At 32.3% G+C, this 13,593-nt stretch overlaps 3 protein-coding genes across 5 annotated transcripts; 2 read left to right on the top strand and 1 right to left on the bottom strand.

The window, feature by feature from the left end:
* Positions 1–602: 602 nt before the first annotated feature.
* Positions 603–2,084, bottom strand: LOC122532311 (ATP synthase subunit d, mitochondrial-like). The gene is made up of 3 exons (XM_043660986.1): positions 1,888–2,084; positions 1,063–1,231; positions 603–987 (listed from the first exon to the last, which is right to left on the bottom strand). Exons 1-3 carry the CDS (start codon positions 2,001–2,003, stop codon positions 754–756), a joined length of 519 nt encoding a protein of 172 aa, XP_043516921.1. The 5' UTR covers positions 2,004–2,084; the 3' UTR covers positions 603–753.
* A 634-nt stretch (positions 2,085–2,718) lies between these two features.
* Positions 2,719–11,354, top strand: LOC122532292. 3 transcript variants are annotated; one of them, XR_006307478.1, is made up of 9 exons: positions 2,719–3,317; positions 3,853–5,467; positions 5,619–5,853; positions 5,943–6,052; positions 6,144–6,390; positions 6,474–6,678; positions 6,761–6,962; positions 7,050–9,710; positions 11,231–11,354. XR_006307478.1 is itself a non-coding variant. In XM_043660947.1 (8 exons), the coding sequence occupies exons 1-8, from the start codon at positions 3,088–3,090 to the stop codon at positions 8,826–8,828; spliced, it is 4,623 nt and encodes a 1,540-aa protein (XP_043516882.1). In that variant the 5' UTR covers positions 2,719–3,087; the 3' UTR covers positions 8,829–11,092. The 3 variants fall into 3 exon arrangements, 2 of the variants coding, with proteins under 2 accessions (XP_043516882.1, XP_043516883.1); XM_043660947.1 differs by lacking the exon at positions 11,231–11,354 and having other exon boundaries at positions 7,050–11,092; XM_043660948.1 differs by lacking the exons at positions 2,719–3,317; positions 11,231–11,354 and adding an exon at positions 3,567–3,689 and having other exon boundaries at positions 7,050–11,092.
* On the top strand, positions 11,240–13,583 carry LOC122532304 (cytochrome b-c1 complex subunit 2, mitochondrial). Its single transcript, XM_043660975.1, has 7 exons — positions 11,240–11,400; positions 11,718–11,857; positions 11,933–12,124; positions 12,199–12,415; positions 12,514–12,942; positions 13,006–13,227; positions 13,300–13,583. Exons 1-7 carry the CDS (start codon positions 11,371–11,373, stop codon positions 13,384–13,386), a joined length of 1,317 nt encoding a protein of 438 aa, XP_043516910.1. The 5' UTR covers positions 11,240–11,370; the 3' UTR covers positions 13,387–13,583.
* The last annotated feature ends 10 nt before the right edge of the window (positions 13,584–13,593 follow it).

The raw sequence follows: 13,593 nt of genomic DNA, 5'->3' as shown, positions 1-13,593 counted from the left end.
TTTTAATAATTATTAATTACTATTTCCTGTTCATTTTAGTATAATGCGGCTCGGTATCTAGTATCAAACACAAATGTATCAGTAATCGTAATTGATTTTCTGATTGAACTTAATTTCCTTGAAAACGAGCCTTTATGAAATGCTTATGCTTATCATTTCTAGTACGTGTATTTATTGGATATCTGTCGTACAAATGATGAACAATCATTTATCACCAGCCAATAAAAAATGACAGGAACTTATTATAAAATAAAGTTAATTTTTCATTCATTTATGAATTACAGATTTTAAATTATCCAAATATGTTACATACTCTTTGCAAGACATCTATTATAAAATTGAATATTGTGTTTAACATATATATATCCAAGTTATAAATCGATTAATATGGAGTTATATATTAAATAGCATTTTTTGGAAAAGAAAACAAAGAACAAAAAGCTAAATGACAATAATGTTATAATATTGTAGTAAAATAACGTTGAATATAATGTGTTACAAATTTCTTGTTTACGTAACTATTCATTGATGAGTTGTCAAGTTTGATTTATTTGCAGATTAAGCATATTTTTATTTAAAAACCATAATCATAATGAACAAAGTTATGTTTTCCATGGATTTAATATTTGATTAATTTCACTATCAGAATCTTACTGAATTTTTGTATGAACAGTTTAATAATATAGCATAGTAGTTCAATGATATAATATGATGAACATTACAATAAAACTATAATACATTTTAAGATTAAATTCAATGACCACTGCTTTCCTTGTCGTCATCTTTAATATTATGTTCTTGCGTTTCTTCAGTATGAGGCCAAGTTGAGACTCTATCTGGCAACATGATTCCATCTGGCTTCAAATCAACAAACTCCTCCAAAGTCATCTGTGAGAATGGTAACATGCTTTCTAGCTTACTAATAGCTTTACGTGTCTCTTCGATTTCTTCATTCTTCTGTTGAATAAAATTTTCGACATCCTTAGCCTGTAATATATTTAATATAACAATATTTATAAAATATAATTTTATGAAGAAAAATAAAGATAAATATATTATTACAGCTTGCTGTTTTTCCTTCTCAATCTCTGCTGTATAATTATCTGGTGGATATGGTATTGATAGTGATTCGTATTCCTTTTGAAACTTATCCACTAAACCCGGAGTCAGAACAACTTTCTTATAATATGCCCAATCAATTTTTGGTAGAGCTTCTGGATTAGCCATCATACTATAAAATATACATATTTTTAATGCAAATGAAATAGTTCATTAACATAAAGTGATTATTTTAAATAACATATCTTTTTCTTTATTATTCTTAATTATTTTTATAACAAGTTTATCTTAAAGGATGACACCTAACATTGACAATTTTAAATTTTTAATAAATTATTTTATATTATTAAATTATTTTAATATTATTAATTACTTAAATTATTTTCATATACTTAAATGATATTAATAATAATTATACATTGTGTATATTAACAGGTTTTATAACCTTAAATAATGTAAATGGTCACATTGATTTCATTTATAAATTATAAAAAATTTAGTAGTGAAATAAAATTTAGTGTTGAAATAACCTCTCACAGAAGTTGCACAGAAGTTACTACAGTCTTGACACATCGTTCCTGAAGGGTTAATATACTTATCGCTATTTTAAAATTAGTACCAACAAGGTTATGACACTTTGCTCACATAAAGTTTAACGAGAATTTGAGCAAAGAAAACTATTTCTTTAAAAATCCGTAAAAGAGGAACAGTATATTTTTTGTAAATCATTCGATTATTTTAACACTGGGATTTAATACATACATATGAACATATTATATAACGGGATAAATGATCAAATAATGAGTTGACCTTACGGATTTTACTAACCGCTGTAAATATTTATCAGATTTAACTTTAAAAGCATTGTAGGCAGCTTTTTCAGCTTCCGGAATTCGTTCAGCAAGAGCAGCCCAATTTATCGCTTTAATTGCTTGTCGTGACATTTTTCTAGTGATGATTTCTTCGACTCGTATGTAATGCACTCGCGAATGCCGAGCAAATACATAATACGAACTACAGAATATATTCTTTTAGCGGTATCGATCAATCGAATTTCGACATATCGAAACGAGATATCGTTTGCAGACTAGTCGATATAAATGTTCGATTCAGAGGTATTACTCTAGTCGATATTTGTCCATTGTAAATTCAAGTATTAAATAATTGCGAGATATCGTGATAAGTAATTATGAACAATTATTATTTTTTTTAAATATATGAAAATAATAAGCTGTACTTGGAAAAAAAACGTATACAACAAATACACAAGGGAAGCATTACTTCGAAAAAGTTGTTTGTTTATCTAACCAGAAACGAGGAAATTGAAGAATTATTTATAAAATATCTATACATGTATATGTAGTTCCTGTTATATTAGTATGAATCTTGAAATACCAATTACTTATCGTACGCGCATCTAACAACATACAAGTTGCCTCCAAATTGCTCATGGTCAGTCGTAACCTTTACAATTGCAATTACGAAATGGAACAAATACAAAGTTAATGAGAAAGAAACTTGTATTACGTATTATAAAATGAAAAAAAAGCGGTTAATTAATAATAACTCGTCGTACAAATGACAAACAATTACATACAGACGAGACGTGAGTTTATTCATATTGCGTCTATAAATTTGTACTCATTCAATGCAGGAGTATACGCGATGTATACTCATGTACGTGCGTTTTCCTCGTGCAAGTACGTTCATACATCGAACGCACGTAAGTTCGTAGTGATGAAGCGCGAACGACAGGATCGATAAAAGAGGAAGATCGTGGTCACGGGGTACACAGGCTACGAAGAAGGAAAGTAGAATAACGAAGTAATAGAGAGAGAGTGAAATAGAGATTTGGAGAGTGTGAGTGGATGGGAGAGTGCCGGGGTTGCGACCAGGGTAGGCGGAGAGGGCGGAGTGGGCGGCAATGATCAGGCGGTGGGCATAAAGAGGATAGGATAATATCGGTGCGCGACCTCCGCGGTAGCTTCAAGTTCGCCGCTTTAATACCGGCAGATCTACGATGTAGTTATGCCGAAGAAAAGTACTAGACATGTGAGAGAGCCGGGGTTAACGAGAAGTTCTTATCATAAAAGCAATAATCTCGAAGCAACAGCAGAACCGAAAACGAAACACTTTCTGAGCGTTCGGATTGGTCTTACCAACGGTAAACGTTGGCTTTCTCTTAAAAAACGCTTAGGTCTGTCAACGGATGAAGATGTTGCAGTCTATTTGCTGGATCTTGCTGAATCTGTCTCCAGGTAGGATTCCAATACATGCTTGCGTCGGATTAAATTCGCACTTCTTTCTCAGTTTCAATTATAATCTGTTTGGACCAACGTTTGTCGAATATTCTGTTCGTGTCATCGAAGACTATTTTAATCAATACTTAAACGTACATGTCACTCAAAAGCAGGACTTCCCCTCTATCGTGTCCAAATTTTCCCTCGAATCGCCATCTTGTAGGGTTGATGTCACAGGGGTGGAAACAATCGATAATTTTTTTATTCGTCAAAAGTATAGTTGTCAATTTTATCGATTTCACTGATTTTCATTGATTTTGATTTTGAGAATACGGATCAATACGGAAGAAATGTCTATTTTATTTAACTCCGAGTACCAAATACATTCAGGTAAATCAATTTCCATGTAATATTTATAAAAGTATTAAGAATCATTGTTTCCCCTTTTTTTTTTATGTTTTTAAAGACTGATGATTTATACGGTTGTAATTTAATACCTCTTTTGTATCTATACTTTATGCAGTGCATTTAATTATGTGTTTTTGTTTAATAGACACAACATTAAGTGCAATGGAGAAGAGGAAAAGGAAATGGGTCAAGAGAAAAAGAGCAAAACAGAACCGATGCAAACTGAAGATTTGATAGAAGATACAAGGGAATTTGTTCGTCGAAGCTTGAGGAAACAAAACAGTAGCACAGTTGCAGAATCTGAAACACTTGCTGTTGAGGCACAAACCAAGTTATCTAATGATGCTGATGTACATGTTCGACATACTTCAAAATCTAAACACCATAAAAATAAAGCTAAGCATCATAAAGATAAACGGAAAAGGAAAAGGCGTTTTAGAACTGAAAATATTGTTTCACCATTAGATTCTGTTATACGATCTTCTAGTGATATTACATCAGGAGATGAGGAACAAACTTCCTTTAAAAAAGACAACTCTAAATCAGCCAGTGAAGTAGAGTTGAAGTTAAAAAACAGTCTTCGCATTAGTACGAAGACAGTTGAATCTGTTAAGTCAAAGACTGAACACGTAGATAGCATAGAATATATAGAAAATGTAAATATTAACAAAAATGTACTTTATCATGATATTGAAGATGTTGATATGGAAAGGATTATGATGGTTAGTGACAAAAATGAACAGTCAAGATCTAATTGTTTAACAATATCATCTGATGCTAAGAGTAACAGTGAAAGTATGGTAGAACAAATCTTGAATGCAACAGATTCAACATCTACCATGACTCCTCACGTGCAACCTAGTGAGATAAAAGATGATAAGAACAGCCCAAATAATATACAATATGTTGATACAAATTCTAATTGTTCAAATATCAATGTAAATATAAATCAAGAAATAGAAGATCGAAAATTGAAAAAGAAACGAAAACGATTGAAATATGATACTGAGGAGAATGATGATGAAAACCTAAAAGAAGATTCGTCTGAAGACATTGTAGATGATTTCATACATAAACATAGAAGAAAAAGGCACAAACACACTAATGAGCATAAAAATCGTAAACATCATGATGTACGGAAAGCACCGCAGGATGGAATAATTGTGCAAGAAGATAAGAATACTTGTTCTACAATAAATGATACAACTTCAATTACAATTGAAAAGCTTCAAAATGAAACAAATGTTGAGAACCTAATATCTGAGCCTCAAAGATTAGCTATTAAAATAAAGCTCTGCCAGGAATGTAATAATCGTCACTTGCAGGACGCATGTCCACTAATAACACCTCTGTATGCTATTTCAGATTCTATATCATATGAAAATTGGTTAAATAAACACAAAGAAAATACAGAAGTTTTAAAGGCCATAAAATCAGATGATCCTATATCTGAAGGATATGGGAAAATAACAGAAGATAATAATGAATCAGATGATGAATCCTTACTAACTGAACAATGTAAAACAAAAATGAAAACTCAGAAGGAGGAAAAACAATTAACTGTAGATATAGATCGACCATTGTATGCTAGAGACTCTTTACCTGAATGTTTTGAGTTGAAAATTACCAATTCAGAACATGGACTTGGAATATATGCAAAAAGTTCTGTTCCAATGCATGTTAAATTGGGTCCTCTCATTGGACAACCAGTTAGGGAAATGGATATTCCTGATGATTTTCCCATGAGACACATTTGGGAGGTAAAATCAATGCAATATTTTTTATTTTTGTATGTATAAACTACATTTATTTTAATTAATCAATTACTTATCAATTATTTTAATTAATCATTACTTGTCAAACGTTTGAATAATAAAACAATTCTCTTTCTTTTTTCCCTTTTTTTTTTAGATAGATAATGATGGTAAAACTTCCTATATAAGCACCACTAATCCACTAAAAAGTAATTGGATCCGTTATATTAGACCTGCTGAAACAAAAGAGGAACGAAGTGTAGCTGTAATAACAAAACAGGGAGAACTACATCTTGTTACTACACAGAATATTGTGTCAGGAATGGAACTGACTTATTGGGCAGACTCTCAATCTTCTGCATGGACACGAAAGAATAAAGTAGACAAGACGAGTATAGTATCATCTTCTCAAAATATAAATTAATTAAAAGCCTATATTATATTATTTCTTTAAGTTCATGTTTTGACTTCATATTTCTAGACTGTGGAGGATGTAATTTAAATTTTGCCCATCCAATATATTATCGGTTACATTGTTGTATCTTTCATGATACTAACTATAGTTTAACTATAAGGAAATATCATTGTAAGGTAGGCAACATTGAATTACATTTTGTATCAACATTTTTTATATGCTTTATTTTTGAACGGGTGAATATATGTATCTATTTCATATCTTTAGGTATGTGGAGCTGCTGTTTTAGGTAAGGATAACATTATGAAACATGCAGCAGAATTACATGGAGGTCGAGGTGCATATCAGTGTCAATATTGCAAAAAATTCTTTTTACGTTTAAATTACCTTGAGATGCATCGTACGTATGGTTGCGCACAAAATCCACAACGTTCAAGACCATTGTGTGATTTTTGTGGCCGCAAATTTTGTCAGCCACAAAAATTAAAAGTGCACATCAAACGAATGCATAATGGTAAGTATTTAATAAATAATAATAAAGTAATAGTTGAGTAATTCTATTAATAGAATTTGTTTCTAATTTAAATTAATGTTTAGATATGTCTGAAGTGCTCAGAGAGTTTCAATGTAAATTATGCTTGAAACTTTTGGGATCTCGCGCTGCTCTTCAACGTCATATGAAAGAAGTTCATCATAAAGATGTAGTTGGTGCCGCGACTTGCGATCGATGTGGAAAAATGTTCCAAAATAAGAGTAATCTCAAAATACATATGTTGACACACAGTGGAGTAAAACCGTTCAAGTAGGATTATGATATTTCTGTAGATAATTAATTTTACATTTTTTTATTAAATGTAATAGTAGGTATCTGTTTTAAATTACAGATGCAAAGAAAACAGTTGTAAAGCAGCATTTACGACTAAACAGTGTTTACAATTTCATTACAAAAAAGTACATGGTCTTACAGAAGAAATGATGCCAAAAATCGAGCGATCTGTTGCTTATACTTTCGACGCATATAGCGGTGGACTTGTCGAAGATGTTGGTCGTGGAAAAACACCTCGACCTAGTAAAAAAACTTCTCAGGTTTGTTCTTCATCAATATTGTTTATACGCGTTCGCAGGATGAAATCATTTCAAATTCAATATTCTATTTGTAATTTATAATTTCAGAATGAAAATGATAATAAAATATCCGTGAATGATAGCCCCAAAAATGAATTAAAGATTGAAACACCAAATATTTCTACACATTCAAGCATAATCGAGTTTGGTACAAGTCCTACGTCAAAGTATAAAATTGAGCATAATTCCCGAATTACATCATCGTCACTTCCGATGGGTGCGTCAATGCCAAGTGGTCTTGAATCGACAGTAGAAAGCGTTCGCACAGAAACAGATTTATATAATACTTCCAGATTACAAAGTAAAGGAAGCAAAAAATGGCTTGGTGAATTCAATCCTCATATTTCTTCAGATGTAACAGTAGTATCTAATACTATTTCTCATTTGTCAACAAATGTTGTTACCGGAAATACTTATGAGTTTGAGGATACTCGAAAAGAAATTGATGATAAAATATCAACAAACAATAACAGAACGCAAAACATTATGGAAAATAACAAACTAGGACTTAGTGTCTATAGAAGAACTGAAAGCGCGAATGCTAGCTTATTGGTTGAAGCTGCTCTTGATGCTGCTGAACGGGATATAGGAGCAGTAACTAGTCCAATATTGGATGATAACGATCGCGACACAAATCTTTACTCAATATCCAGTCAGTTACAATCTCCATTACCTCAGAGATCACCGAACCATTTAGATTCCTATATACAACAACAAGAGGAACTGATATCTCCTGCACCTACGCCAGATAGCCGAAATACACCACCCACGCATTTACATGTCGATTATCAACTGCATCGACCTGTTGATTACATTGGTACATCAAGAACGCATAACATCGAACAGTATTTACATCACGAAGAAATACCACGTGTCTCTTCGCCGAACGGTTACATACATATTCAACAAGAAGATTTAGTATCACCTTCAGAAACACCAAATCCCAGATATCAAGATGTGCACCATCATCATCATCACCATCATCACCATCATCATCATCAGGTATCTCAGGATAATTTGTCTAGTGACGAAGGCGATTCAGTTGTACAAAATCTCAGTCTTTCCGTGAAAGAGAAGACAATGCAATTAGATCTTTCGACATCATACAAATATGATTCTCTCGACCAAGAGTTTGCTAGAGAAAGAACTAGTTTCGAGCCTCTTGTTCTAAATGGAGAACTTCAGGGTTTGGATATGTCTGCTAGAGGATTTCATCATAGTTTTGGTGTACAAATACAAAATGCACGGTATCATCATCATCATTTATACGAAATTGCAGAAAGACAAAGTGTTGATCTTAGCAGGACTGGAAGCTACTCGATATCACCTACTCCACTTTCAGTACCTTCTCAAGTATCATCTGGTTCTTCAGTGACCGTAGTTCCTCCACCGCCACCGCCTCCACCACCACCACCACTACCACCACCACCGCCTCCTCCTCCACCACCGCCACCACCCCCTTCAGCTCCTCCTCCTCCACCACCACCTCCGCCACCGCCACCACCTGCACCACCTCCTCCACCTTATCCTCATAGCGATGTTCTAAGGGTTGTAAGTTTAGATCTTACTCCTGGTGGACGACATACGGTAGATCTCACTCTTTCAAGACCACATCATTTGCATGGATCCGGTGCTCGTGTAATAACAAGTCCACAACCTGCAGGTTCCGGCAATCCACATATCGTACCTGACGCGGTCGATGGACGAATTTTATCTTCTCCTCCTCCACCGCCTTCTTTGTCAGGATATAATCCAAGTTATCCTGTAAGTCCTACTCCGTATCATCCACCAAGACCAGGATACCATCATTATTCCAGTTATTATTAACTAACATAGATAATTTCAGTACCTTTATCCTATATTTTAAAGTACCCACCGAGTAACTTTTCTAATATAATTTTTGCTATAAAAATATTTCAACCGTAAATAATGAAAGAATATGCTATATCACTATGGTATAAATGTTCATACATACTGGATTGAACGGAAAATTTGTTGCGTTTTTAAATCGATGATTGTTTATCATTATAAAATAAAGAAAAGAAATTACTGAAAAGATTCTCAATTCGACTACATAAACAGAACGAACTTTCCGTCCAATCCAAAGCTGTCTTTTCCCTTTGTTTTTTCTATTTAGAAATTCAAGACCATGAGCTAGTCGAAGCGAAATTCTTTTATACATTAACTTGTACATTAAATTAAATAACAAACAACGGAGACCAATTACGGAATGTCGACACTATTGGTTTGGTCTTTCTTGCACACATATGATAATGCAAAGTCAACGTTAGATACAGTAAAAATTTCTAGAACTTTACCATTCGAATTAAAGTACAACTCTGAAACAGAGATGCGCACAAATATGATAAAACCAGTTATGTTAGATCGTCTAGTTTTCGAGTGGTTTAATGCACATGGTTGAATTAGTCAACCGGTCGAACGCGAGTGTCACAAAAGTATATAGTAAAAAGTGACGTGTATCTATTATTTTTGGAGTGAACTTTATTTTTTTAAACTATTTATGAACAAAATTGTAGAAATTCGTTCTGCGATTAGAAGTACAATGCATGATTAGAAAGAAGATTAATTTCTCAATTGTGTAGTTCCCAGAATCGTACAATTTATAGTACGCACGTTCTTTTATATAATCATGTAAAACTTGAATATAGTAATCATACTTTTAGTTAACTGGTGATAAATTTTTTCGATGTAAGTGATACTTCTCGTGAAATGTTACTTAACTTTTAATATATATGTATATTCTTCTACTTCTTGTTCGTCAACAAGAAAGTACTCGTAAGATGTAACGGTAGTTGCCATAAATTTTTGCAACAGTATTTTTCGGATAATTAGTTAACGGCGTCGTCTCCTCTACACGTCGTCCTTGTTTTCAAATTTAGATTAAGAATTCATAGTCAGGTTGTCGTAATAAGATAAAGAAACAGTAATGGGATAAACAGATGAGTGAAAAGCTGCGATATTATTAATGCGCGTGGAAATTTTTACCTCTCGACAAATATTGTGAATCGTGATTTCGATCATTTACGACAAATCACAATCCGCGAAATAAATCAATCAAGTTGCCTAACGATAGTTATAAGTGTATTTATATGCGATGATAATGAAACTTAAATTTTCTTAAACGTCTCATTTTTATTCTAGTCATATTAAACATTTGTATTAAAGTAATATTAGTTATTATTATCATATTCTGGGCATTCGAAATGTCAGTACTATCAAAAAATTGCAACGATTGTTTCATTTGCATAAAAAAACGCACTTTTTTATCTTTGAAACGTTGTTAAAATAAGTATCATATAAATATTGATTAAGATTGGATTAACAATACAATCGAATTTATTTACAAGTATGTATATCGAGATACATAAACACACACACATATAAGAAATGAGCGTAGTTTACACCTTTTTCCAATCTTCTTTACTATTTCATTTGCTACTACCAAAGAATAAGGAATCGTGCAACCTTTGTGCCAAATCGATAAGACGTTTATCACTGTATGTACAGTTTTAACATGAACGCACCGATTATTTTGTATTAAATAGAAATACTCGTAGTATTAATGATAAATAAGTATATAAATATACAGTTGTATGTATGATGTGTGCAAGCGTATGTGTATGTATGTATGTACATAATTGGATAGATGTATGTACATCGCACGTTTTTCTTTTTAGGTGATACAACTACTATGTTTCTCATTTTTGAAGTAAATATCGATCAATTGTTTATCTTTTTATTAATGACAATGATATTTTCTTCTATTTTATTTCTTTTGTATTGTACATTGCGTTTTTTTGCAACTTAGGGCTTCCTATTCATTTTTAATTAGCATTGACACGTTTAATATTATTTCTTTTGTAAGAAACAACAGAAATAGCCGAGGAAGTATCAATTTTTTCCCTTGTTCGTATATTCATGTACTACTAGTTACAATTACACAAAACTTTTAAACAACAATGTTCACGAGTACAAATACGACACGGAATACATTTGTATCGGATTTCTTAACATGACAAGCAAAATTAATAGAATAAACCATAAAAATAATAAGATCGCAACGAGAGTTATATTACCTTTTTGTATTTGTTATTATCGTAATAAGAATTAGTGTATAGAAAAGAACAAAACATATACTATTATTTACTAACCTCATTTGATCGTCGTACAGTCGTTTAAATTGATGCGCATTTTCGCGCTCGCTGAAGAGCGACATCAGCTGATTACAGCAATCGTTCCCACTCGACCAAACGTAGGTATATACCAACTGCGATCTATAATCTTGCAGTTCACCAGTGCAATTTCATATTAAATCATCTTAAAAGGAGGTTTCCAAAAAAACAGGAAAATGCGGTCTTCTTTGCTACGTAATCCTACGGTAATAATAATTCTTTCTTCTTTGTTTTTTATTCGTAAAAAAAAACATCGTTCCTTATTTATTAACATAAATCCATTCAGCTAGCTGTTATATAAATCACTTGATACTGCTCTGTATGTCAATTTCTGTCGTAGTCCAGCAATTGCATTCTTTCTACAATCGAATTTTAATTATTTTCTTGTTTCTTATATAATTTTCCAATGATTACCTTTAATCGTAAGGCTCCTTTAATTACAAGTACACTTTGAAAATAGTTTCCTCTTTTAAAATTTTGAAATCTTCTATCAAGATTAAAAACAATTTTTATCATGTACTAGGTTAGACATTATGCAGTTGCAGCAACTGCACCAAGTGCAGCTTGTGCAGCAACTCCAGAATGTAAAGTTTTGAGCAATAAAGTTACCGTTGCAGCTTATGATAACAATTCTCCAATTGCACAAGTGTCCATTGTTTTCAGGTATTTGAAATCTGAAATAATATGCATAGATTAATTTGCAATATTTTTCTTGTACATGAATTATTTAATTTATAGAGCTGGATCAAGAAATGAAACATATGATACACAAGGTATAGCACATCATTTGCGTTTAGCTGCAGGATTGAGTACATCAGTCGCAAGTGCTTTTGCTATAACAAGGAATATCCAACAACGTGGTGGAAATTTAATAACCACTCTTGATCGTGAAAGTATAGCATATACATTGCAGATCACTAGAAATAATCTGTAAATATTTTTTATGTTTTGCTATTTGTAGTTTACTGAAATTTTCATTATGAGCTATTTCTTTTAATTAATAGGGAAGAGTCTCTTCAATATCTAGAATGTGCTGTTACTAAGCAAGTTTTTAAGCCATGGGAAGTACAGGATCAATTACCCAGATTAAAATATGAATTAGCTTCTCTATCTGATACAGTTTGGGTAATTGAATTATTGCATAAAGCAGCTTATTACAATGGACTTGGATATTCTCTTTTCTGCCCTGAACACAGAGTAGGCACAATTAATTCAGAAAGTGTAAGTATAATTCTTATAAATAATTTTGACAAATAATGAAAAATCCTTAGTATATTTTTACTTATTACTTACTTAGTATATTTACTTTTTATTTATAGCTCTTACATTTTGTCAATACTTGGTGTACTGCACCTAGATGTGCAGTTGTTGGTACTGGTGTTTCACTAGCAGAACTTAGTGCTTTAGGATCAAATTTAAGTATTCAATCAGCAGATAAGCCAAATGAAGCAATAAAATATCATGGCAATGAAATTCATCAAGAAACTTGCGCAAGTTTAACTAATGTAGCATTAGCTGTAGAAGGTGTAAGCCTGAAAAATGAGGAAGAAGCTTTAGCATGTGCTATATTGCAAAGAACGTCCAGTGTGACAAGAGTTAAATGGGGATCTAGTCCAACATCGCTACATAAACAACTTTCGTGCGTTGCAGGATCAGAACTATTTGCTGCATCAACATTCAACGCTAGCTATACTGATTCAGGACTTTTTGGTGTTGTGTTATGTTCAACACCCGACATTATAGGATCTGTAAGTAATATAGAATATTGTAACTATAATAATAAATATTATCCTAATTTCATTTTATTGCAGTTGACAAAAGAAACTGCTAAATGGTTGAAATCTTTAAAAGTAACTGAAAATGAGGTTGCTCGTGGTAAAAATATATTGAAAACTGAAATTCTGGACGCAGCAGATAATCAAGTTTGTTTATTAGAAAGCTTGCAACAACAAGCTGTGTTAAAAGGACAAGTCTCTTCACCAATATCAATAGCTAATGCTGTTGATAAAATTTCTGCATCTGATGTTAAAGCTGTATGTACATTAATAGTATTGGACTGTAATGTATTTTTTACATTCTTCAGTTGTACAATAAATGTTTTCCAGGTTGCAGACAAACTTGCCAAAGGGAGATTATCTTTAGCTGCTATTGGTAATTTGAAAACTGTACCACATCTTGAAGAATTAAAATAAATTTAGTAGTTACATCTAATCACACAAGTAACACGAAATCGATACGAACCTTCGATATTGCGAAGATTAAAATTGAGATATACGAAAGTCATTCATCTTAATCGGCGCAACATATTTAATATTCATGTGCATTTTGCTGCAGTGAATGTAACTCTGTAGATATGAATAAAAATAAAAATTCTTTATTTCGGGTTTTATTTTTTTCAC

This window comes from Frieseomelitta varia, unplaced genomic scaffold (genome assembly GCF_011392965.1).
Source record: "Frieseomelitta varia isolate USP_RPSP 00005682 unplaced genomic scaffold, Fvar_1.2 scaffold_447, whole genome shotgun sequence".
Classification (NCBI taxonomy): Eukaryota; Metazoa; Arthropoda; class Insecta; order Hymenoptera; family Apidae; genus Frieseomelitta; species Frieseomelitta varia.
The sequence above is the reverse complement of the archived record's forward strand: the minus strand, read 5'-3'. Positions and strand labels throughout refer to the sequence as shown.